This window comes from Ostrinia furnacalis, unplaced genomic scaffold, assembly GCF_004193835.3.
Source record: "Ostrinia furnacalis isolate ACB-3 unplaced genomic scaffold, ASM419383v2 OfSCF4906, whole genome shotgun sequence".
Lineage (NCBI taxonomy): Eukaryota > Metazoa > Arthropoda > Insecta > Lepidoptera > Crambidae > Ostrinia > Ostrinia furnacalis.
Genome location: NW_021135145.1, coordinates 79,442 through 106,811, shown reverse-complemented (window position 1 = coordinate 106,811; position 27,370 = coordinate 79,442). Strand labels below are relative to the sequence as shown.

The 27,370-nt window shown below is 38.8% G+C and overlaps 3 protein-coding genes across 5 annotated transcripts; 1 reads left to right on the top strand and 2 right to left on the bottom strand.

Annotated features, from left to right (window-relative positions):
- Positions 1–563: 563 nt before the first annotated feature.
- Positions 564–8,716, top strand: LOC114360144 (Helix loop helix protein 3B). 2 transcript variants are annotated; one of them, XM_028314728.1, is made up of 4 exons: positions 564–716; positions 2,232–2,356; positions 7,459–7,649; positions 8,117–8,716. In XM_028314728.1, the coding sequence occupies exons 1-4, from the start codon at positions 683–685 to the stop codon at positions 8,589–8,591; spliced, it is 825 nt and encodes a 274-aa protein (XP_028170529.1). In that variant the 5' UTR covers positions 564–682; the 3' UTR covers positions 8,592–8,716. The 2 variants fall into 2 exon arrangements, with proteins under 2 accessions (XP_028170529.1, XP_028170528.1); XM_028314727.1 differs by lacking the exons at positions 7,459–7,649; positions 8,117–8,716 and adding exons at positions 3,194–3,384; positions 3,916–4,572.
- A 2,219-nt stretch (positions 8,717–10,935) lies between these two features.
- On the bottom strand, positions 10,936–23,245 carry LOC114360143 (juvenile hormone epoxide hydrolase-like). 2 transcript variants are annotated; one of them, XM_028314725.1, is made up of 9 exons: positions 23,204–23,245; positions 17,173–17,357; positions 16,173–16,251; positions 15,551–15,699; positions 13,872–14,036; positions 13,199–13,384; positions 12,674–12,836; positions 11,901–12,135; positions 10,936–11,326 (listed from the first exon to the last, which is right to left on the bottom strand). In XM_028314725.1, the coding sequence occupies exons 2-9, from the start codon at positions 17,353–17,355 to the stop codon at positions 11,098–11,100; spliced, it is 1,389 nt and encodes a 462-aa protein (XP_028170526.1). In that variant the 5' UTR covers positions 17,356–17,357; positions 23,204–23,245; the 3' UTR covers positions 10,936–11,097. The 2 variants fall into 2 exon arrangements, with proteins under 2 accessions (XP_028170526.1, XP_028170525.1); XM_028314724.1 differs by lacking the exon at positions 23,204–23,245 and adding an exon at positions 22,443–22,530.
- A 2,637-nt stretch (positions 23,246–25,882) lies between these two features.
- LOC114360142 (juvenile hormone epoxide hydrolase-like) lies at positions 25,883–27,012 on the bottom strand. The gene is made up of 2 exons (XM_028314723.1): positions 26,747–27,012; positions 25,883–26,169 (listed from the first exon to the last, which is right to left on the bottom strand). The coding sequence occupies exons 1-2, from the start codon at positions 26,989–26,991 to the stop codon at positions 25,941–25,943; spliced, it is 474 nt and encodes a 157-aa protein (XP_028170524.1). The 5' UTR covers positions 26,992–27,012; the 3' UTR covers positions 25,883–25,940.
- Between the last annotated feature and the right edge of the window lie 358 nt (positions 27,013–27,370).

The following is a 27,370-nucleotide window of genomic DNA, read 5'->3' as shown; positions in this document are numbered from 1 at the left end:
TCGAATCTAAAACCCCTCGTTAGACTCGCTATCTTACCACTGGACGATGTAAACATTTCATGTTTAAAAACTAAAAGTTTTTGAATAAAAATATAAGGCCAATACTCTTCCACCATTTTTTTTTTCATCTATCTTTGATTACAGAACGAAATAAATAACGCCCGTATCCACAAACATTACTATGAGGTCTCACAGTGCGCGTGGACGCACAGGGTCACACATGAACCATTCACAGAGCTCTATTCAACGCTGTGCGTTCGATTTGCTAAGTACTTCACTTAAGCAAGTATCGTTTGTGAATACGGGTGTAAGACTACATAGCTTTCATCTCTACGTCAGCCTTTTATCAAGTCCTATTTACACCTCCCAAATCCAATTACTATAGCCTGCGCGTCGCGATAAGGCCTCCATTTTCCACACAACAATAAAACTAAAGGGATGTGAGGAGAGGGATGCAAGAGGGAATCCCTCAACCACGCCTCGTGCCCTCATTGGTCGATGCACTCAGCCCATCCACCAATCAGAGAGCTGCATTTGCGATTTGAAATTCGAATTTGGATCACTTTTTATGCCAGTCGCCTTTCAAGCTTTGGCGGATCAACGTTATTTTTAACCGACATAAAAAGGAGGGGTTTAATTAGTGTGGTGTTTCGTTGATTGTGTTTGTGGTGTGTTTGTTTATATGCCCACCGTGACGGATATTACGGGGACTAACGGTAAGTTATTTTTAAGAAGACCATAAATAAAATTAATCCTTTTGTAGAAAATTGGAAAATATAGCTAAGGCAAGGATTACAGCTAACTAAGAATACAATCATCCAGTTAAAACTCGAGCTACAGAAGTTAGTTCTGAATAACCAACAATAAAATCATACATTATAGGATGACTCTACCTGAATGAAAAACGAGAGAAATAAAAAATGAAAATTATTTATCTTTGTCTAAGAACTTAAGTTACGATTATGCTGATAAAAGAGTATCCTCACATTTTAACCGATCTAATACCAACATCTAATAACAATGTTATTTGTTTTAAATCTATATCATTCATATAAAAATTCAGTCAACATTACATACTATACAACTTTGCAATGCATTCTTGCTGCGATTTCAACTGATATTCATTTGAGAAGTAAAAGACAAGATCATTTACAAAGCATACACAAACAAAAGTGATTTTTCATCCACTTGTAAGCCCATCTCAGAGACCCTTCGATAATATTCATCACATTCGACATTAATTTACATAAAATATGTTAAAAACAAAAACAAATAGAAATCAAAACAATACAAGCACTACGATCACAACAAATAAAATGTAAGAAAAGATCAAGAACCAAACAACACAATCAACAGTAGAATTCAAAAACAACAATAAAAGCTCTATTCAAAAGCTACACAACTTCAAGTATTATCTTAAAGGAACAACAAGCATTATAATTAAACAAGAATATTATTATTAGAAGAACAGTAAAGCTAATTAGTGCTTTGTTAAATATAGCACTTCCGCTGATAAGGCATCCGCCGACTACAGTTGATTTCAGTCGAATATTACATTAAAATAATGTTTTCAGTTGTAATAAGTGAGATAATTATAGCAAATCAGTGTGTGGTTAAGAATAATTATAACATCATTAAGTTCTTTCACAAGGCAGTTGAGCTATTTACTACCTACGTTTCTTCTATCATGTCAAAATGCGTTCTTTCACCATCGTCTTGGACCATCATTGAAGATCATTTTTTCGATGGGCAAAGAACCGGAGTCAATCTCTTTCTGAGGTCAGACAACAGTTAAGTGGCTTTAAACCAAACATTTACACAAGTTCCATGATGATCTTAGATAACAAAGACAAAAACTTCGACAGAATGGCTTAAATAATTAGATGTGTTTACGGTTTCCCGGAAAGATTTTTAAACTTTCTCTAGGTAGGTACTTCTCTACAATTCTACATGAATAAATGAGAGAATTCATCTTTTCGTTTCTTTAGAACTTCATAGAAAGTATAGAAACAAATGTTTGGAAAAGAATTGCCTAATTGCGGGAAAACACATTTACCCGTTTACTGATAAAAAGTTGAACATTAGTTTATTAATCATAGCGGAATGTCACTGTGAGTTCCCCAAATAATACTCAAAGTAACTACCTAGCTCTAACTAAAAATCATTTAAAAGTAGAAAATAGAGTCGTCAGATTGAGTTAAGTTTTATGATAATGATGTGTCTTCCACCAGTATACCCAACCTCGATGGCTTCGGACCAGGAGTCGTCCGACGAAGAGCCTGACAGCGAGATGCTGAGCGACGACCTGTGCCTGCCCGACAGTGATGATGAAAGGCACATCCCCAGGAGTGTTCAGGTAGGTACCATCTTCATCATCACTGCTAAACTCCCCCAATGATTTCCATATTGCATTCATCATAGCGAACTTCATCCAGCTTTTCAACTTTTCGTCACCGATCTACCCGACAGCACTTCCACCCCCATCACTTAGATGTTTGGCAGTCCACAACAGTACGTTTCTCTAGAAACTTCCTACCCCGTACAACCAAACTGTGGAATGGACTGTCGTCTGCGGTGTTTCCGGACGGATACGACCTGCAAGCTTTCAAGAGGAGAGCGTATCTTTACCTTAAAGGCCGGCAACGCACCTGTAACGCCCCTGGGTCTGCGGGTGTCTATGGGCGACGGTAATCACTTACCATCAGGTGATCCGTCTGCTCGTATGCCTCCTATCACATAAAAAAAAAGCTACCTTTATGAGTAAATCTGTTCAAGCAACGGGTGGGTTACGTTGCGTTTTCCGATACCATGTACCATATGTATATTCTGTATAGCATTTCAGCTATTGCATTGGCAGGCCACTGCGGGAAAGCATCTCCTGAATTCAGCAATTGAACTACCTACTGTTGGACATAAAACGTCTTTTTTACCACTTTTCATCCGCGGATTCGAACATAGATACAGGTAGTGCAGGACTAGTCAATTTAAAAGTCTTCAAAATCCTAACAGTGAACATCTTATGGTTGAAGAAAACATTTCGCGTCGATAAATCAAAACCGAGCCTTAAGGATACAGAAATTTTAGTTATAGCTTCAAGTTTATATCAATCAGTGTCACTATCTAAAACACAATCTCTTGTTATCCTGGTGGTATTACCAATCCTAAAGGAACTCATCCAGTTCCCTTCTTGTAGAACATCTCCGACGACATCCCAGCGCTCAACTCCTGCCTCCTACGGCCTCCTCGGAAGCTGTTCACCAACTGCCGGGAACGATGGCGACAGCAGAACGTCAGCGGTGCCTTTGCTGAGCTAAGAAGATTGGTGCCGACCCATCCGCCGGATAAGAAACTGTCGAAGAACGAGATCTTGAGGATGGCTATCAGGTTCGTGCTTTTAAGATCTTATCTTCTTATTCTTGGGTGTTTTTTACCATTTTATTTGGGGTCAGCCCAATTCATTAATAACCACAGAGTTCATTAAGAGTTGAACAGAAGTTTAATCAACAGGGCTATCCCTAACGCCCAAGTTTATGGTCTTTATTTGTTTATGAGCAATATGATGAGCAACAGCTCTTATGCATGTATCTTGCTTTTTGGAAGCGAAGAGAGTTGGTAGAAGTAGCCCCGTGAAAACCCCGTCAAAACTACACAAGTAGGTAATTTAAGTAAAACACAAGGCTGGTTTGGACCATCTAACTTTACCAAACATCAAGAGTCTGTTAAAAATCTTAAAATCTTAAAATCAAATCATCACCAGTTATGATTGTAGTTATCTTGACAGTATAACGCTATTTGCTCCATGCTATTTAGACATGAAGTGGACCACGAATAAAAATTAAAACCTCATAAAGTCTATTTTCTTGGTGGATTTTTTTGCAGCAGATCGGTTAGACTCATTGAAAATATTTGTTTCAGATACATCGGCCTCCTCTGCGAAGTTCTGGAATGGCAGAAGAACCACGGTCTTTCAATGAACAAGGAAAACACCGCCAACCTTGCGATCAAGTGCGAGTCTCCCCACAGTCCTCAATCCAGGAGACTGCGCCTCAAAAGACCGTATTACAACGAAGAAGACTGCCCCAAACCTAAGATCTGTAACGACATGGACTACCCAAAGTACGGGAATGAGGAGAACGAGGATCTGATGAGAAGGAACTGCCAAAGACCGAGTAGACCAGACGTTTACTTTGGGAAAGACCATCTGAGAGTGTTGAGGAATCAGTACTACTTTTCCCCAAGATGGCGGCAGAACATTCCGTTCAGGAATATAGCAGACAGGAATGGGAATAACCTGCTGATGATAGCTCCAGCACAGAACGGGAAAGATGATGGGAAGACTCAGAATGGGATGAATGGGAAAGATAAAGAGGCCAAAGATGGAAGCAAGTAAGTGTATTATTGTAAACTTTTAAAATATTGTGTTTTTGTATGTTGGATAATTTTTTGTTGTATCAATGTAAATATCTTTATTGTTGTATGATAAAAGGAGTGAGTTTGAGAGGATGTATAGATAACAATTTCATTTATAATAATGGAATTTAAAATATCTTATTCTCAATTAAAATATAAAAGAACAAAATATTAATTACGATATCTTTTATTTTAAAACTAGATAATCATTTTATGTAAGTTTAAAACTGACATAAAAAGTTATAACTAAGTTAGTTTCTTTACAAAAGCTGAAGCTTGAAGCCACGATAGCCGAACGGTGAAGGGTTCGGACTGGCTGACCCGTGAGTCGTGATCCGAGGACTTCGGTCCCCGCCGCCGCTCGTCTATGTGGAGAGCTCACTCGCAACACAAACATATTTAGCTTAGTACGAAGGGCTAACGGGACTATTAGTAATTTGTGTAATAACAAATTACTAATTTACAAAAAAAATCTAATTTAAAATTGCCAGGAAAGCTGTCATTTTCATCCACTTTTTGTTTTGCTCGTATAAATCAGAAGAAACTTTTATGTAACGAGGAGACAACTTTCCATCAGGGTGTGTGAAAGACAATAGAGTTTGATCATCCCTCATAAGGACCTTTCCCTAGTCGAATCAATACTATTCGCTATCCTGCTCATGCAAAAGGGGCGTGTCTAGACCACGCCTACTGACGAACAACAGCGAGTATAGGAAATTGTATAAACTCCGCATCTATTACATCACTGTCAGTTTGATATACAACTTACGACGACATCAATCGAATTAATTATTATGCGATATCGGCCTCCGGAACATAGAACACGTTAAAAATATTCGCAATGTTCACCAATTGTTTTACCTAATTCCTACAGGGTGAAATTAAAATCGTTGGCATCCTTTTAAAATAAAGACTTGATAAATTAGTTTGATGTGCTGTCGTCTGTAAAAGGTTTTAATTTGGCATTTTAACTCATTGGTATTGTCGCATATTTGGGGAATGCACTGTACCTACCATGAGTAGAGTCTTATATTCTTTAAAGGATGCCAATGATTTAAAAACTTATGAAAGCTCATAAAACTCATTTATTTTTGCAAACAGGCTTTTAAAAAGCACTTTTACACATTCCAATATTAACCCCACCACTGCTTCGGGACAATAAATGGGCCAGTGCAGTGCTGAGAAGAAGCAGCGCAAGAAACTCAGTCACTGTTATATTTTCACCCTGTATAATCCCCTCTAGAGAAAGTCAACTAATAAGCCTTATATTGACTTAATGCTCCATAAGTTCTATAATCCGGTCCCCAATACTTATCTTGGAGCAATTGATTCAACACGCGCCAGGGTGCTTAATGTGGCAGATTGCACGTTATCTTTTATTGGTTTGGTGATGAAAGGGCAATAAAATAGGGGAGAAGCAGCTAATGTGATTTTAGCGTAGTATTTTTTTATTTTAAAAGATGTTAAAGAAACTGAACAGACAGATGTAGGTAAGGCACTTAGTCACGATAGCCAAACGGTGAAGGGGTCGGACTAGCCGACTCGAGATCCGAGGAAGGCGGGTTCGAATCCCAACGCCGCTTGACTATTGTGATAAGCCCACTCGTAACACAAGCTTATTTAGCTTACCACGAGGGTCTAACGGGACTATTAGTAATTTTTGCAATACACATTGCTATAATAATCTTTAAAAAAAAAGGCACGCGAGATGTAACTAAAAGAGAAGCAGTTAAATTGATACTCACTGTATCAATATATAATTAGTTCTTGTCTCGACTTTTAGACGTTTTCTTAAGGTCTAGAAAAATTAAATATGACTCTCACGACCCACAGAGGCTTTTATTAATGTTGCTCAGTTTGTTTAGGACCTTGCGCATTTGGATCACCATGCTTTTCGAAGAGGTGATTCCGTGCTTCATAAATCACTACTTAAAATGGCTTTAACAATCGGACCATAAATTTGACACCTCTTATGGTCTGTCATCAGAATGACGGTTACGGGACTATTTCCACCTCTCGTTCCCTTTGCTGTAACTCCTGTGTAGCCAGGATCTACAGCTTGACCGCCACAAAAACCCAACTAATGAAGTTCAAGTTTGTCCCGGGGGAAAGTTAAACTGTCATTGGACCCGCAACAAAATTAACTAGAAGAATATAGGAGANTTAGTCCAGTCAATGAATGCCTTAACGACGGTGTAGAGAGAAATCCGTGGAACACAATTTCTGACCTCGGGACTTTATTTAGCCTAGTTAGGTGGTGAACATAGCAGAAGTCCCCGCCCTTAGCCCTTGAGCCGGCGGGGAGAGGGGGGTTTAAAGGTACCACTTTTCGGTTTTTCGCTTAATCCTCGGAAACTATGCGTCCTAGTGACATGACTACTATGAACCAAAAAAAGCTTATTCAATTTGCTATAGGTGAGACCGTCAAGTTTTTCTATATCTTGAATAGTTTTTGCGGCATCTGCTCTAGAAGGTCTGTAAAATTGGAAATTTTATTGTTGTCTTACATGTTCCTTTCAGGATAAAATCGACTAAATCAACATTGAGCAAACACTATAGACATGTGGGAGCATGTTAAGCCTAGTTCCATGGAGGGGACTGCACCGTGCGTATATTTAGACGAACCAATTAGTGTCACTTTTGACTCCTCATCATTCAAAAACTACTGTGCATTAACACTTCAAATTTGGCTCATGTATTGAGACTTGCAAGATATACATCAGCTTCAAATTTCATAAATATACCTCAAACGGTTATTTAGGTATTGACNAAACGTCTATTTTACCACTTTTCATCCGCGGATTCGAACATAGATACAGGTAGTGCAGGACTAGTCAAATTAAAAGTCTTCAAAATCCTTACAGTGAACATCTTATGGTTGAAGAAAACATTTCGCGTAGATAAATCAAAACCGAGCCTTAAGGATACAGAAATTTTAGTTATAGCTTCAAGTTTATATCAATCAGTGTCACTATCTAAAACACAATCTCTTGTTATCCTGGTGGTATTACCAATCCTAAAGGAACTCATCCAGTTCCCTTCTCGCAGAACATCTCCGACGATATCCCAGCACTCAACTCCTGCCTCCTACGGCCTCCTCGGAAACTCTTCACCAACTGCCGCGAGCGATGGCGACAGCAGAACGTCAGCGGTGCCTTTGCTGAGCTGAGAAGATTGGTGCCGACCCATCCACCAGATAAGAAGCTGTCGAAGAACGAGATCTTGAGGATGGCTATCAGGTTGGAACTTTTAAGATCTTCTCTTCTTGTTTTTGTATGTCTTTACCATTTTATTTGAGATTGACCCTATCCATTAATTACCATCCAGGATTAATAACAGTTTAAACAGGGCTACTCCCTAACACCCAAGTTTATGGTCTTTGTTTGTATGACGAACTACACTCGAGCATGTTCGAAGTAGGTAGCCCCGTGAAACCCCGGCAAAACTACACGGGTAGGTAGGTAATTTTTAAGGTAAAACACAAGGATGGGTTGGACCATCTAACTTTAACAAACGTCAAAAGTCTGTCAAACTCCAAAAAACACCAGTTATTTGTAGTTATCTTGACAGTTTAACGCTATTTGCTCCATGCTACAGGCTGTTTAGATATGAAGTGGAGCGCGGTTAAAAAATTAAAACCTCATAGTCTTTTTTTGTGGATTTTGCAGCGCCTATCGGTTATACTTATTCAAAATATTTGTTTCAGATACATCGGCCTCCTCTGCGAAGTTCTGGAATGGCAGAAGAACCACGGTCTTTCAATGAACAAGGAAAACACCGCCAACCTTGCGATCAAGTGCGAGTCTCCCCACAGTCCTCAATCCAGGAGACTGCGCCTCAAAAGACCGTATTACAACGAAGAAGACTGCCCCAAACCTAAGATCTGTAACGATATGGACTACCCCAAGTACGGGAATGAGGAGAACGAGGATCTGATGAGAAGGAACTGCCAAAGACCGAGTAGACCAGACGTTTACTTCGGGAAAGACCATCTAAGGGTTTTGAGGAATCAGTACTACTTTTCCCCAAGATGGCGGCAGAACATTCCGTTCAGGAATATAGCAGACAGGAATGGGAATAACCTGCTGATGATAGCTCCAGCACAGAACGGGAAAGAAGATGGGAAGACTCAGAATGGGATGAATGGTAAAGATAAAGAGGCCAAAGATGGAAGCAAGTAAGTGTATAATTGAAAACTTTTAAAATATTGTGTTTTTCGTATGTTAGATATTTTTTGTTGTATCATTGTAAATATTTTTTATTGTTGTATTATCTTGTATGATAAAATAAGTGAGTTTGAAAGGATGTATTTAGATAACAATTTCATTTATAATAATGGAATTTAAAATATCTTATTCTCAATTAAAATATTAAATAACAAAATATTAATAACGATATCTTTTATTTAAAAGCTACATAATTAAGTTTAGATATGTAATGTAAGTTTTAGGCTGAGCTGCAACACCTAACTTTGACCGTAACTATAACGATAACCGGTGTTTTTGTATGGAGTTTGATAGATTTATGACGTTTTTTAAAGTTAAAGTAAGATGGTGCAATCCAGCCTTAATGTCATAAAAAGTTATGTTTAGTATCTTAACAAAAGCTATTTGAATATGGCCAAGAAAGCTTTCATCCAATTTGAATGAAATCAGAAAAAAAACTTTTATGTAACGAGAGACAACTTCCCATCAGGGTGTGTGAAAGACAATAGAGTTTGATCATCCCTCATACATAAGGACCTTTCCCTAGTCGAATCAATACTATTCGCTATCCTGCTCATGCAAAAGGGGCGTGTCTCGACTACGCCTACTGACGAACAACAGCGAGTATAGGAAATTGTATAAACTGCGGAGTCTATTACATCACTGTTAGTTTCATATACAACTTACGACGACATCAATCGAATTATAGATGACCCACGCTGAACTGTCCCACCAAACTCAATGACAGGGGGGCGCTACCATCGTTCAACTATATGGTTTCCAACATGGCAAAAATCGGAACCAGCGATCCGGTATTGACGGTGGCGCCCCACTGTCAATGTCATGCATAGGACAGTTCAGTATTTTGGAACTACGAGTATACTTATTATGCGATATTGGCCTCCGAAAAAATGTTAGCAATGTTTACCAATTGTTTTACCTAATTCCTACAGGGTGAAATTAAAATCGTTGGCATCCTTTTAAAATAAAAACTAGCTAAATTAGTTTAATGTGCTATCGTCTGTAAAAGGTTTTAATTTGGCATTTTAACTCATTGGTATTGTCGCATATTTGGGGAATGCACTGTACCTACCATGAGTAGAGTCTTATATTCTTTAAAGGATGCCAATGATTTAAAAACTTATAAAAGCTCATAAAACTCATTTATTTTTGCAAATAGGCTTTTAAAAAGCACTTTTACACATCCCAATATTAACTCTACCACTGCTTCGGGACAATAAATGGGCCAGTGCTGAGAAGAAGCAGCACAAGAAACTCAGTCACTGTATAAATTTCACCCTGTATTAATAATAACCCTCTAAAGAAAGTCAACTAATAAAATAATCCTTATATTGACTTAATGCTCCATAAGTTCTCTAATCCGGTCCCCAATACTTATCTTGGAGCAATTGATTCAACACGCGCCAGCCAGGGTGCATAATGTGGCAGATTGCACGTTATCTTTTATTGGTTTGGTGATGAAAGGGCAATAAAATAGGGGAGAAGCAGCTAATGTTATTTTAGCGTAGTTTTTTTTATTTTAAAAGATGTTAAAGAAAATGAACAGAGAGAAGTAGGTAAGGCACTAAGCCACGATAGCCGAACGGTGAAGAGGTCGGACTAGCCGACTCGAGATCCGATGAAGGCGGGTTCGAATCCCAACGCCGCGCGCCGCTCGACTAAATTGTGATGAGCCCACTCGTAACACAAGCTTATTTAGCTTACCACGAGGGGCTAACGGGACTATTAGTAATTTGTGCAATACAAATTGCTAATAATCTTTAAAAAAAAAAGGCACGCGAGATGTACCTAACTAAAAGAGAAGCAGTTAAATTGATACTCACTGTATCAATATAATAATTAGTTCTTGTCTCGACTTTTAGACGTTTTCTTAACGTCTAGAAAAAATAAATATGACTCTCACGACCCACAGAGGCTTTTATTAATGTTGCTCAGTTTGGTTAGGACCTTGCGCATTTGGATCACCATGCTTTTCGAAGAGGTGATTCCGTGCTTCATAAATCACTACTTAAAATGGCTTTAACAATCGGACCATAAATTTGACACCTCTTATGGTCTGTCATCAGAATGACAGTTACGGGACTATTTCCACCTCTCGTTCCCTTTGCTGTAACTCCTGTGTAGCCAGGATCTACAGCTTGACCGCCACAAAAACCCAACTAATGAAGATCAAGTTTGTCCCGGGGGAAAGTTAAACTGTCATTGGACCCGCAACAAAATTAACTAGAAGAATATAGGAGATTTTTGTTGCAGTAAATTGGTTTCAATAAGAAGCCATTGTTAAAAAGAAACACTTTAGAAAATCGTACAAAACTTTATTAACAATCAACAATCTTAAAAATCTATTTCAATCTTAACTAAATGCATCATCAAAATTAATTTCAATTTATACAAATTGTCTTATTCACAGCATTGAAAAGGCCTGGTAATAAACTATTGTGAAAAGGCCTTTAAATAAAACTTACAACTCAGTCTTGACTTTCTTACTGTGGAATTCCATGAATGCTTTGACAGCTTTGAATATGTCATCTGTCAGTTCTTTAGGCAGTTCCAGGGCCAAGAAATGACCGCCATCTTCTGTCACGGTGACGTTTAGAAGGTTCGTGTATTTGGTCCGCAGCATTCTTGGGGAACGGTAAAACAGTTCGTACTTGGCTTGGTATCCCCAAGTGGGTACGGGAGTTTTGATTCTGTAAGGAAATAAAACGTTATTACAAATACATTTTTGGAGAAATAGCTGCTTCAATTGGGACTCGAAGACATGGGCTTTCGCTTTTAGGGCTACTTTAACCAAGGAGAAAACAGGGACCAGGGCCAAAAATGTATAAAGTTAACAAAACTGAAATGAATGAAAGTACAAAATCTAAAAAACCTTTGGGTTCTTCAAGTCCCTAGTTCCCATATCTGGGAGGAGGGATCAATCAATCTAATCTAGTCTACATTAATTTCTTCTACGTCAAATGTAAGATTCGTCATATTATATTTCGCTACATTAAAATCGCACACTTTTACTGTTATACATAATTTGATGACGTAGCGAAGCAATCACGAAATGACAACGGATGAACCCTTACACGTAGTAAGGGTTCATCCGTTGTTGTTGTCTAAGGGCTTGTTCTCACGAAAATCCAGTTTTGCTGGATCCCAGTAATGCAGGATCCCACAAAAACTGTTCCTGTAAAAAGCGGGGTGTTTGCGTGGGAACACGCCCTAACCACCGTAACATTACAATCTCTACAATCTAAATTAAAACATAATACTTACGAGTCAAGGTCCATATCTCTGATCTTCTTGCTCATGTTCTCAGCGTAGTACCTCATGGACGTCGTGATCTTATTCGGGGACCAGTATAGCATGAGGTTGTCAATGAGCTGGTCCTTCGTGAACCTGAAGCCAAGGTTGCCGTCTTTGGTCGTCTTGAAATCTCTATTGGTCCAGGTGGAGAACTTCTCCAGGATGTAGGCCAGAAGACCAGCTGGGGAATCGGTAAGGGCCACACCTGGAAATAAAAGACGAAATCAAAAATATTTTATTCAATTTAAACCACTATTTTTGCACTTATGACCGTCAAAAATGAGGATAAGGCCACTTTACATGTCTCCTGATCTGTTGGACCCTACGAGCGCTTCGAGACAAACATGGCAAGTGCTGATAAGAAGCGTCGGAATAAACTCAGTCACCACGGGTGTAGGAATATGGGCTATTTTATTTTGCCAATGAGTAATGCTGAAATTAATGCTTTGTGCATACCTACTGCGGATGACCATTAAACTGTCTATGTGGGATCCCCACCAAAAGGACGGAGCCTACCAACTAAAATCTAACGGCGTTATCTGCATAAAAGAAATTAATGAAACGGGGCCGCGGTTTCTTGTCCTAATTTGGACATTTGCCTCGGCTCCGTCTCGGGCTATGACTCGCTCTGTTTTGTTACTCCACCCTACACACTACGCTTGCAAAGTCAGTGTCAACAGTATCCTTATAAGAATCTAACGATGAGTGATTAAACTACTACAAAAAACGGTTTCGTTACTTACCAATGGTGTCAGGCTTGGTAGCCTGAAGGTGGAAGTATCCGAACTCCTCCAAGGCGTACGCGAACCATTCAGTGATGGGGTACATTCGGTCAGCCAGGCGAGATTCCACCACAAACGAGGGGAAGATCGATCCGAAGAAGTACATCAGTTGGGAGCACGAGTTCTGTAAGGTAAAAAAGGTTTGTATTCAGGGTTATGTAAAAATGTATCTACGTTTGTGTGGTAGACATTTTTTCGTCCGTGTCTTCATAACGAGCCTTTGCAGAAAATCGGCCGACAGTTTTGTACTTTCTAGATTGTATGAGGAATCGGCTGATAACAAATCGGTGTAGCACACTTTGATACCTGTTCATATTTATTAACAACTCTACCACGGCGCGATCATAGGCCAATGACAGGTCTATCCATGACAGTCCACGCGACCTGTCATGGCGATCTGCACGCGTTGGTGTGGTTGAAGCTTTTGGGAACGCCATTTTGTTAAGGAATTAGTTAAAACAACACCTTCAAATTTCAAGAACTTACCTGAACGATCAACATATTAGAGTGGTGTCCCAGAATATCCTCGGGGAAGAGTGTAGCCATACTGGAGGCCACTCCTGCGCCCCAATCGCCACCCTGAACATAGAACTTCTTGTGTCCGAGGCGGTTCATCAGGTTCTTGAAGATCACTGCTGTTTGCGGAAGACCAAGGCCTGGGCGGACTGCAGGCTGTAAGTAATATGACTCATTATTATAAGTCTGGAAATTAGGATAGACTTCATATTCCCAACTTCAGGCCTTTCTTGTTTTCATTGCAATGCAAAATTCATTGCATTTTTAGTTAATTTAATCCTATCCTTTTGTGACAGTTCAATAACTAATAGATCTTGATACAGTAGAATCCCGATTATCCGGATCATTTAAAACCAAGGGTATTCTGGATAATCGAATAATAATCAATTTCAAAGTAAAATCAAACAATAATTAACTTTTTACTGTAGAAACGGGATCATTTAGATCATTGGGTGAATCCATTTCTTTTAACAATGAACCAAGACGACGTCTGAACGTGTTACGGTGGCAGCGCCGAGTCGTATCACAGGTGGCGCCGTGCCGTATTGATGGGTCCTGGCCCTGTATTGGAATGTTCTACTGTGTGCCTATGCCTAAAGTGAACGATTTTTCTTTCTTTCTACCGTTCTTTCTTGATACTTACATCCGAGAACCCGTACCCAGGCAAGCTGGGGACAATGACTTCGAACACGAAGTCATATCCTGGCCTTTGCTTCGTCAGCATTGGGATGGCCTCGTAAAACTCCCGGACGGAGCCCGGCCAGCCGTGCACCAGCAGTAACGGAAGCACCTTCACTCCTGCTGGCACCTGCAATTATTGGGTATATTTTAAATATAATATACACCACTAAATTTTAATCACCGAAAAAAAAAGTTCTGGGTAATGAGTTATTGATACTGATCCCATTTGTGCAAAAAAAAGAGTAAAATAAAGTGACTCAAAATATCCTCCTAAAATTGGTAATTTATTGACACACGCGTCGCTAGCACTATTTAAGTACGATAATGTAACACTTATTAAAACTAAAAATGGTCTAAGTTAGCTAAGTATGTAATAATAACACTGAAAGCGTGGTCGAGGCGTGAGCGAGACAGACAGATAGATGCAACGTGCGAGCGTGTACTACTACTCTAGCGAGCAGCGGAGTGACCCAGCTGTGACGCGTAAAATACGGAGTAACGAAAATTTAATAAAAAAATTAACTTCATGAAAACCATTTCTTTTTCTTTTGCTTTCAATATTCCACACGTTTTTACATAACATGTTAAAATTTTTTCGGTGATAAAAATTTAGTGGTGTATACCTAGTAGGTATTACCTACTCCCAAGCCGATTTCGGCTACGGTAACTACGACAAAATTCCTTTAGTCCGCAATAAGAGGGCTACGCTGGGCTGCCCTATCATGTGCCTCACATGGCCTCATCCCGAATTATTGTGTATTGATATGAACAAAGAAATAATGAAAATAATACAGCCATCAAAGAAATCGGTAATCTACAGCGTCAGTCTGGTCACCGGTATCCGACCCGTTAGGGTGCAATAATATGATTTTTATCGACAAATCCACTGGAATAAAAATGTTTATCCCTACTTTTAAAAAGCACAAGGTCACTGACTCACTCACTCACTCGTCACGAAATCTCAGAAACTACAAATGCTAGGAGTCTCAAATTTTGCATGGGGGTTCCTTTTAGAACGTAGGTGTTCATTAAGGCGGGATTTTGCAAAATTCAATCCCTGAGGAGGTGAAACGGGATCCACGCGTACGGAGTCGCGGGTGGCCGCTAGTTTAGTTCTAAAACAGCTTCATGGGAAACAAACAGAGCAGAGAAGTGATGTTTCCATGCAAAATAAATCGCTCTGAAGAGAAGACCTCTTAAAAAGTTTACACTTTGTTTCGCACCGATCGGCTTTGGCGGAAAAAGGACAGATAAAACCGCTTAAAATGTTCTGTTTGAACAAGGTTTACCTACGGGAAAAATGAGTTGTCATCATGATCGCAATTAAATAAATAAAAAGATAAGAACAGTGAATCTGATCGCAAAACAAAGGGAAGTAACGAGTATGAATGTACATAATATGACGTTGGTTGATTTTAAAATTTCATGGTCAAAATAATTATTATTAGTGACGTGATCATGGCGCTTGCAACAGCGCCGAAATATCGGAAACTCGAAATTATTATATAAGGTACATGGTAGCAATCCCGTCAATAATACCTAACTATTTCGTTGATTGAGTTAATTGGCAGCCACGGTGCAGCTACAAAGAAGTCTCAGCTGTGGGAATTAGAAGTGGGGTTAACACTGTAATAGACATACCTGAGGTTTAACTCTGATGAAGTGGATGTCCAGACCCTGGATGTTGGTCGTGAACTGAGGGAATTGGTTGAGGAACTTCTCCCTTTCGGCGAAGTTGTACTTGTCAGCCCAGTAGGTCAGCCAACTGTTCAGCTGGTCAGTGTTGAAACCTAGAAACATTGTTTACAATCATTATCATCATCATCATCATTTCAGTCGTAGGATGTCCACTGCTGAACATAGGCCTCCCCCAATGATTTCCATAATGGCCGGTTGGTAGCGGCCTGCATTCAGCGCCTTCCTGCTGCCTTTATGAGGTCGTCGATCCACATTTTGGAGGACGTCCTTCGCTTCGTTTTCGGGTTTGCAGTGCAAGAAAGAAATTAAAGTCATTGAGCCTTTAAATATCGAGCATAGAGGGAACATTTTATAGGTTACAGACAATCTTCAGGTATACATTTACGAATAAAAAGGGAATATGATCCCTGAAGCATGCGTTCTGGGGGTTTCATGTGTAATTATATTCTATCTAAAAGCAGCTACTTTGGCACTAAACAAATGCTATAATTTCCAAAAGGGTATCTTAGGGAACAACAACCCTTATGACTTTATGTTGTAGATCTAACAAAAAAGTCTAACTAACCGTACTCAAAACCGACTCCTTCAAGAGGGGGTGTGAATGGTCGGTGGCTCTTCAGACGTTGGCGGAGGTCTTGGATCATCTGAGAATGGAATAATTAAAACATTATTTAATTATCTTGCACAAGCAAAACATATCAAATGCAAACGAAAATAGTCGACAGGACATTACTATCGTTTATACTTTTAACTACCCCCTTACTATAGTAATAAAAGTTACACACATGATGAAAATTAAACCTAGTTTAAAATTTACTAATGTCATTTTAAGCTACTGTTCAATATGCCTGTAACTCTATTCCCTTTTTTTTAGTAAAGGGGTTATGTAGTATTTTTTCTTTATTCATAAGTTTAAAAACTATGAAGAAAATTATCATTTCGTTTAGAATCTGCTTTTGCTGTTCGCTGTTGTAATTCATTTTACTATTTATAACAATACCAGCTTTTTTTTGCCCACGGCTTCACCCGCGGTAAATTTAGTTTGTCACAGATCGTCATAAATTTATATAGCCTATAATTATGTTATTCTGGGTTATCTAAATATATAAAAGGAGAAACTGACTGACTGACTGACAGATCAACGCACAGCCTAAACGGCTAAACGTAGGCACTTGAAATTTGGAAGAGACGTAGCTTAGGTACCGTAGAGGTGCACTAAGAAAGGAATTCCCGAAATTCCCACGGGAACGGGAATTAGCGGGAAAAACGGGGTTCACGCGTACGAAGTCGCGGGCGGCCGCTAGTAAACAATAAGGCTGGGTTGCACCATCTTACTTTAACTTTGACGAACGTCAAAAATCTGTCAAACTCCATACAAAAAACACCGGTTCTCGTCTAAGTTACGGTCAAAGTTAGGTGGTGCAACTCAGCCTTGCACTGTAGTTTCATCAAAATCCGTTCAGTAGTATTTGCGTGAAAGAGTAACAAAGATGTTAACGTCCAGATATCTAAACATCCATACGAACTTTCGCATTTATAATATAAGAAGAAAGAAGGATACTCACCGGTTCCTCAAACTTGACTTTAAAGGGTTTGATGGTCTTATCCACTCGTCCCTTCGTGTCCTTCGGGCCCCACCACTCCTCCGGGTCCATCTGAGGAGGCTGGCGACCCTCATTGCAGTTGAGGACGTAGTACACTGCAGCTCCTAGTCCAAGTAGAGCGAATATGATGAGGAGCTTCGTCATTTCTGTAGAAGAAGAAGAACGTTTGAATGACGTGGTAGATGTAGGGTACCTATGTAAAGGCACCTGAACCTATGGTTATTGGAATTGAGGGCTCTTTCAAATTAGAGGCTTGAAAAGGCGCTGCAATGGCCCGAATATGATGAGGAGCTTCGTCATTTCTGTAGAAGAATATTAAGAAGAGACATGAGGTTGACGTATACTTACGCCCGTATTCACAAACATTACTATGAGGTCTCACAGTGCGCGTGGACGCACAGGGTGACACACGAACCAATCACAGAGCTCTATTCAACGCTGTGCGTTCGATTTGCTGCTTCACTTAAGCAAGCAAGAAGAAGAGACATGAGGTTGATGTATACTTACGCCCGTATTCACAAACATTACTATGAGGTCTCACAGTGCGCGCGGACGCACAGGCTGACACACGAACCAATCACAGAGCTCTATTCAACGCTGTGCGTTCGATTTGCTGCTTCACTTAAGCAAGCATCGTTTGTGAATACGGACTTTAAAGGCCCCTTGAGCCTATGCTATTAGAATTAAACCTGTTTTTGTAATCATTACAAAAACAGTTTTAATTCTGCGTTCTGCGGCGTTTTGTAGCTCCAATGATGATCACATCATCATTGGAGCTACAAAACGCCCACTGCTGAACGTTCGAGAGGGGTTGACGCGTCTTTGACGTTCTTAGTAATAAAATATATATCTTTTTTGAAAACTAGATGGCGCTGTCCTCATTTAGCCCGCGGTAGCAAAGTGCTTTTCCGGTGTATAAGAGTTTAGTCTGTTACTAGCTACTCTAAAACTTGACTATTGTTTTATTCCTTGACTCAGCTGTCAGCATATGCTCGGACCCTCCCAATAATTTGCCTTTTTGTGCAATCGGAACTAACTTTAACTTACTCTAAACTATATCAATATAAAATCTTTCCGTAACATCAAAGCAGCAAATCTAATCGTAGCTCCTAAACCGTGAAGAAGTGAAGACAAAAAATCATGCAAAAGGCTATCAAAAAACTGAGAGCTTTGACCTATCTAGATACAGTTATTTTGTTAGACTTTTTAGGTGAGGCTTTAACAATAAATTACTTTTATTTCCAAATGGGTAGGAGGTACAACGGTACCATCAGCGATCATAAAAAAGAGTTCTAATAGGCGCTATTTTACAGCAAAAATTTAGTGATGTATCGACTCTACTTAAAAAAACTCTGATTTTCAATTATTATAACCCCTTTTGCACATAAACTTTGCAAAATTTCCTTCTTAGACAAATAGGTAGAAGGTGTTTTTTCGAAGTGTTCAAAATAGTAGTCTTCTTTTTAGTAACTATTTATTTTTAAATATCGAATGTTAAATCCAATCCAGCGATATTTTAGGTGTTTTTCTCAGCCATTAAAATTTATGGAATAGTAAAAAACTAAGATAAAAAACACCTGCTTCATAATAGACTCAGATCAGGTAATAACTTAGGTACTAAAAAAATAAGAGTTCAAAGTTCAGGATTAAAGTGCAAAACAAATGACTGATATAAGTGGTATGCCTGCCTAAACCTGTTTTGCTAAATGATTTCGGCTTTGTCATGATCATTACTTGATTATAATCAAGATGACAAAGCAGAAATTAATTACATACTATCATCTTGTATCACCTTGGACACTTAGGCTGAGTTGCACCACCTAACTTTGAGCGTAACTATTACTATAACCGGTGTTTTTTGTATGGAGTTTGACAGATATGTGACATTTATTAAAGTTAAAGTATGATGGTGCAACCCAGCCTAAAATAAATAAACCTGCTTCATGATAGATTCAGTGTGCCTACCATGAGTTTACGTTAGGTGAGCTCGCTAGCGAATACGTCAAAAAATTATATGAAGATTTTATTTCTTGAAAGTAGCCGCTAGGGGCGCTGCACAATATGTCATACATTTAAATGTCATTTTTTTACGCAGTCGCTAGCGAGCACACCTAACGTAAACTCATGGTAGGCACACAGATCATATAATAACTTAGGTACTAAAAAATAAGAGTTTCGAAGGTTAGGATTAAAGTGCAAAACAAACTACTGATAATAAGTCGTATGCCTAACTAAACCTGTTCTGTTAAATTATTTCTGCTTTGTCATGATCAATTTACTTGATCATTATCAAGATGACAAAGCAGAAATTAATTACATATTATCATCTTAGGTATCACCTTGAACACTTTAAGTTTTGATGGGAACATAGGCAGTCAGGGTCGTGGCCAACGTCACTGTGGGCCACGGCTTATGTTGAGTGGAGTCCCATTGCAATGGACATCGCAGTTGTGACAAGGTGGCACTGATCCGTCCACTATTTCTTCTTTCATTATGTATTCCTATGTTACTTCTATAGGTTTTTTTATCCACAACGAGGAAGCTCTTGGCATGTATCTCACCTGATGGTAAGTGAATTAAGTGATGATCAGGCCGAAGGTGGAAGCGAGCTTCACCCGGAATCCTCAAACATAGAGGAACTGTTATTATACATACTTATCATAATTTATGATTATTTTTGTATGGGTCATAGGCCTTTGATGCCTATTAAAATTTGCATAATATTACTTAAGAAATTCCATAGACGTAGAAGAGCTTCCCCAACCCGTCTGGCCAGCGTGGAGAGTCTAGGCCAAAAGACAATGCCGGAAATTGGCGTCTTTTTTTTTTCGCGCGGCCATCGACCAAACCTTATTTTTTGATTATTAAATAGTGTAATAAACCAAACTTACTATTACATGTATACCTCTAAACTCAGTCTGAACCGAGTTACGAGCATTAGAAGTTTGATGATTTTCATACTAGATTTGCTTTTTGCGCGCAAGTTTTGTAAGAAATTGCAACAAAATAGTGACATTATATGTGTAAACAAACAATACCATCCATTAAAGGCTCCAGACATCAGTATGCAGCAGAATCAGCGCAATAAAAAAATAGCGCAATATTTTGTTGCAATTTCTTACAAAACTTGCGCGCAAAAAGCAAATCTAGTATGAAAATCATCAAACTTCTAATGCTCGTAACTCAGTTCAGACTGAGTTTAGAGGTATACATGCCATAGTAAGTTTGGTTTATTACACTATTTTGTAATCAAAAAACAAAGTTTGGTCGATGGCCGCGCGAAAAAAAAAAGACGCCACCTTCCATACAANTTTTTTCATTTTTTGTATTTTACGTGAATTTTACCGAAAACGACATGAAATAAATTAAGCACTAATAGTAATTATCAATGTTATGACGTCATTAATGTCAAAACAACATTATACGCAATGAAAACTAATAATCTTCCAACTACACTAAAAACCAGACACACAAATTTTACTTACGTCAGTAGTCGCGCAGTGAGCAATTTGCCGCAAAACGTGACATACGTTCAATAATCGTTCTCTATTGCGGTCACCTGCGCACTAAATTTCTTCTAATTTCTAATACATGGAGGTGAAGTATGGGGAGGCAGCTACTGAAACGCTTGACTTTAACAAACGCATCGTGTAGAAAATAACTCGATTTTTTTGCCGAGGGCGGCAAAATGCTCATAGCGCGAGCACTCTAGGGTTAAGTAAATCCATAGACGTAGGTGGAGCTTCCCTAACCGGTCTGGCCAGGGTGGAGAGTCTAGGCCAAATTTTCCATTTACCTCGGGTATTATTTTTATTTTTATCTTTTCCCTCTTTGTATACCTAGTTATCTTAATAATTTTTATGTAACTCAGTAACCCACTTCCTGGTTGTTTAAACACTGTCCTGTGTTTTTTATTTTATTTTTTTTTATTAAATCCGTTTGAGGAATCACTGATAATACAGTTTTTTACTAGTTTCCGGGTCAGGGGTCCAAGTTATTGTGACACTAAAAATTAAAACTAACCCTAGAGTAACATAATTTTACTAATTACTTTATATAGTAAATTACTGGGTTGTTTAAGTGAATAAAATATTTATTATTTATTATTATTTATTATTATTAGAGAAGTTCATGATCCTGCAGTGGAAACTAAATGACCTGATGATGAAATAGCCTAATGGTGGCCTTGGGGGTTCAATGAGAGTTTAACTTTTCCCCGGGACAAACTTTACCTTCATTGGTTGGGTTTTTGTGGCGGTCAAGCTGTAGATCCTGGCTACACAGGAGTTGCAGCGGTGGGAACGAGAGGTGGGAATGGTTAATGGTAGTCATGTTGGAAAAATGAAAACAAGTAAACCCAATGGAACATGTGAAGTTAATCACGGAAAGACATAAAAAGAACATATTTTAAAGATATTTGCCCATCAGTGGGACATAAGGTGTGAAAATAATGTAGAGACGAGTTACATATTATTATTCTAAAAGTTTGCCTATGGTTTTATATGTGAATAAAGTAAATAAACAAATTTAGAAGATGTTAAATGCCTGATCATGATTATATATAATGTAAAAGGTGTCAAAGATAAATACGAGTACAACATCAAAATATGAAAGTTAATTTAAATAATTAATTCTCTATTAAACAAAAACAAAATGTTAATTGCAAAACAAATACCAGATAGAGGTCATATCAATTGAGCAGGTAAGTAGTAGTCAAACAGTTATTATGTTATGACTCATATAATAGAGGCAAAAAGACGAATATTTTCCTGCAATCGGGTAAAATAATCGAAATATTTTTATACGATACAATTTTCGTAATTTAACTAAGTACCTACCTACCATATCTTTAGACTAGACAACTATCGCCCGTATTCACAAACTGTATGAGGTCTCACAGTGCGAGTGGACGCACAGTGTGATACACGAACCAATCACAGAGCTCTAAAAGTCCATTATATAGAAACACAATACCTAGAGTTTTAGCAAAATCATCTTCTACATACCTATTTCGCGAAAAATTTAATAACACACTACATTATCTCTTGTATAACAGTATACGCACAGTAAGTACCAACAATCACAATCTTAAATAACCTACTACATACCGTGACACGGACATAACATAACAAACAAAACTAGTTTTAATACTAGAATACCACCGGTTTAATGCGTCAAAAACACATAACACCAAAACAAGAAAAGATACTACCAAATTAAAAGTGACTCACCTAAAAAATAACGGGACACAATTGCTGCTATTCAGTACACAGCCGACCCACACGGCATCGAATTGTGTACTAAAGCTGTACTGTTACAGTAATATGATAATACGCCGGCCCAGGGTTGCCAACTCTACGTATTTTTACGTAGATCTACGTATTTTATGCCTTCCTTGCAAACCTACGAACTTTAGTCCCAGAATCTACGTATTTTCTATCAAATTTGCAAAATAGGCTGAATGGGCATCGTTTCCTTTACTTTCGCGAAAAAGTTCGATCATGGTTCCGATCACGGTTATTTGGCATGNCTGCAATCGGGTAAAATAATCGAAATATTTTTATACGATACAATTTTCGTAATTTAACTAAGTACCTACCTACCATATCTTTAGACTAGACAACTATCGCCCGTATTCACAAACTGTATGAGGTCTCACAGTGCGAGTGGACGCACAGTGTGATACACGAACCAATCACAGAGCTCTAAAAGTCCATTATATAGAAACACAATACCTAGAGTTTTAGCAAAATCATCTTCTACATACCTATTTCGCGAAAAATTTAATAACACACTACATTATCTCTTGTATAACAGTATACGCACAGTAAGTACCAACAATCACAATCTTAAATAACCTACTACATACCGTGACACGGACATAACATAACAAACAAAACTAGTTTTAATACTAGAATACCACCGGTTTAATGCGTCAAAAACACATAACACCAAAACAAGAAAAGATACTACCAAATTAAAAGTGACTCACCTAAAAAATAACGGGACACAATTGCTGCTATTCAGTACACAGCCGACCCACACGGCATCGAATTGTGTACTAAAGCTGTACTGTTACAGTAATATGATAATACGCCGGCCGGCGTTCTTGTATGTGTGCGTCCGTTACTATGTAGAGACGGTTGTTTACGTAGAACGTAGAGATACTGCGCTGGAGTCGCTCAATCTTTGCTTTATCGTTTTAGTCTTTGCCCGCTGCATCGTAATATTTTTATGATATTATACCTACGAGACTGTTTTAAATCGAACATGAACATGACCGAGGAAACTCTGTGCAGATTCTGCCATACAGAAGAAGAAACGGCCATGCATGTTCTTTGCTCATGCTTCCCGCTTATGAGCAAAAGAAGTATCCATCTCGGGCGACACATCATGCACCCGGATGAGATAGCAGATATCACGCTCCAAAGAATCTGGAAATTTATAGACTCAACGGGACTAAGCAGTGAACTTTAAAGACAAGGGCTGCCACAATAGATCAAACCTGGTCGAGTTGGCGCAAATAAAGGCCCAAAAACCAATAATAATAATAATAATACGAGACTGTTCCCTTCTATAGTTCCTGCCGCTGCAACTCCTGTGGCAGGATCTACAGCTTGATCTCCACGGGACTATTCCCTCCTCTAGTTCCCACCGCTGCAACTCCTGTGTAGCCAGGATCTACAGCTTGACCACCAAAAAACCCAAACAGTGAAGGCCAAGTTTATCTCGGGAGAAGTTAAGCTGTATTAGACCCGCAACGAAATCATAATATTATCATACCTACTAATCCCAACTAATATTATAAATGCGAAAGTAACTCTGTCTGTCTGTCTGTCTGTCTGTCTGTCTGTCTGTTACGCTTTCCCGCTTAAACCTCGCAACCGATTTTGATGAAATTTGGCATAGAGATAGTTTGAGTCCCGGGAAAGAACATAGGATAGTTTTTATCCCGGTTTTTGAAACAGGGACGCGCGCGATAAAGTTTTTCTGTGACAGACAAAATTCCACGCGGGCGAAGCCGCGGGCGGAAAGCTAGTTTATTATAACTTACGTTTCATCTTAAGATGTTTTTGACCCGTCGAATTGACATTGTCGACATTCCACCAGCTCGCACTGAGCTTTTCACTAACTCTTATAATGCGAACAGCTAGGGACTGGAATTCGCTGCCTGCTGACTTTCCCAAACACTATAATCCGGGTTTCTTCAAGGCGAGAGAATAAGGACACGAAGGACGTAAGGGGCAAGTAGTTATGTACCATCCTAGACTGCATCTCACTTAACATCAGGTGAGATTGCAGTAAAATACCTGCCTTGTTCTGCATTAAAAAAAGACAATCTTCAGTCGACTTTCTTTGGATTTTTTCATTTGATGTCCGATATCAATCTAATTAAGACTGTGATCTCTTCGCTGGTTCATAAAATAGATCTCTAGACTTTTAATCTGTGCATGCTCTTTCACATTCGTATCTCGTCTTTGTAACTAAAGTACACCAATAAAATTATTATCAGTCTCGAAAGTTCTTATCATTTGGACATACAAAGGTTGGCGATTAAATATGATTAGGTAAATGGGTTAAATTAAATTATGTAAGAACTTTATTTACAAATTATTCAACCTGTTTGAGTGGTCATCACAAAAATCGGCCCACCTACGTTTTACAGGAAAACTCGTTTCTACTGACACAATCATGCTGCCCCAACAATATTGGTGTTATTTCAAAGCCCAATAAATATACATAAAGAAAACCACATTGAATTTCTTAATAAACGATTAACTTAAACAATAAAGGTGACTTGAAAAAAGACCTAACTTTGGGCTCACCTCTGGGATCAATTAGACCAATTTTTATGGTTATAAAACCAAATAATGATCTCACGTGTCCTCTTTAACAGATGGATAGCGATTAATCTCAACTTAACAGTATTAAAACCATAAAAGTTGGCTCAAGCGTAACTACCTATTTTTGTGACTCTGGATCCTTATAAAGACACATTTTTGGGGTAAAAACCTTTCCTTTAATGAAATGAACTTTAAAGAAAGAAAGAAAGAAAGATGGTTCAAACATAGTAATGTTACACAATTTGGTTGATAATCCCAACTAATATTATAAATGCGAAAGTAACTCTGTCTGTCTGTCTGTCTGTTACGCTTTCCCGCTTAAACCTCGCAACCGATTTTAATGAAATTTGGCATAGAGATAGTTTGAGTCCCGGGAAAGAACATAGGATAGTTTTTATCCCGGTTTTTGAAACAGGGACGCGCGCGATAAAGTTTTTCTGTGACAGACAAAATTCCACGCGGGCGAAGCCGCGGGCGGAAAGCTAGTTATAGATAAATTGTTGAACCAAAATGGCTCCTACTCAGCTTGTATCATATTCCGTAAAGAACATGATGCTGGTATTCTGTAGGAAAAAAAACTTAGAACTTAGAACTAGGCTTTCAAATGGCGCCAACATTTGTGGGAAGTGGGAATGCATACGTTTGAAAGTGCTTGTCGCGGGAGGGTCGATTTTTGTGATGTGAACACTGTTCTAGATAAATCGTTGTTGTCTCTATTGGTATTGATTTATGATTTCAGAAAGCATTCCACTATCTCTACATAAATTGCAGTACTCTCCAAATGTAATCATTCTTTCCTAGTTCGAATTCCGAATTAAATAAACAACTGTCAAAAACAAAACTTTATTAAAAAAATAACTTTCAAAACCTAAATCTATCAAGTCATCACAGCTCTTCTTTGCTCTCCTTCTTCTGTAGCTTCCTGAAAGCTGTGATAGCATTTAGGACGTCCTCTGAGAACGGTTTAGGGGTTTCGAAGGCTAAGAAGTGGCCTCCATCATCCAGATGGGTGGCATTCACCAGGTTGGGGAACTTGAACCTGATCAGCCAGGGGGGAAGGTAGGCCAGCTCGTGTCTAGCCTGGACCACCCAGACGGGGACTGGTGAAGGGATCCTGGAAAGAAAATACAATTCAAATTCTGTACTTATGTAGGTATAGTCTTTTCAGGGTACTTATACACGTCCTAATATAGCTTGCCCTACCACCATTTCGGGAAAACGTATCGGCTAGTGCTGAGCAAAAGTGGCGGAACTTATGATACAACCTAAAACGAGACCTTCATAAAGGGGATCTTGAAAAAACATTCTTGAGGATATAATAGTTTAAGACATGCGCTTCATAAAAGGACTAAAATGGAGAGCATAATGCTTCATTTGGTGTGTGTGCCAAACCACACCATTGCGTGCAAGACGCCATCGCCGGCGCGATCATAGGCCAATGACAGGTCACGCGACACATGACAATTCACGCACGTCTTAACATCTTTTTACTTTGCCACATCCTGAATTCCTGACCCGGTGTGTAGTCATAAAACTACAAAAGGATAGCATTAAGTGTTCTATAGCTGTTGGTTTCATTAAGAAGGCTAAAAAGTGCAGTCAAGAACCAACTAACAGACTAACTTGGAGGCTTATGTCCAGTTGGTGGACTGCTATAGATTAATAATGATGATGAAACACAGGACACTCACTCATCCATCTTCATCGCCATTCCTCTCTTGTTGAAATACTCCGAGTACAACCGCATCGAAGTGGTAATACTCTTAGGCGCGTAGTACATCATCAGGTTGTCGAGAAGTTGGTCTTTGGTGAACCTGAACTCCAGGCCTCCGTCCACCTTGCTCCGGTGGTCCAAACGGGTCCAGGTCGAGAACTTTTCCAGGATGTAGGCGAGAAGACCAGAAGGAGAATCCAGTAAGGCGATACCTGTATTCATTATCTGGTTAGTGATTTGTAATACTGAAAATAGTCAAAAGATGCCAGAGGCATATTTATTTGTATCAACCACGATAGCATTTTGTAAAAAGGATTTGTATCAACCAGCATGATACGAACTTTTCGGGTGCCTTTGGTAAAACATTTGTCATCATTTCAGTTCTTGAGAGTCACGCCACGTAGATATTTTTATTAAACATAATCAATGGGCGCGTATTGCAATATATAAGGGAGAGTCCGCTAATTTGGACCATTTTTTTTCAATCCTATTTTACACATAGTTTTCTTTTGTTTTTGCTAATGTCCATGGTATATAATAAAAGATACATTATTCAACTTACTATTTCATAAGTATTAATTAACATGATTGTTGTATATTT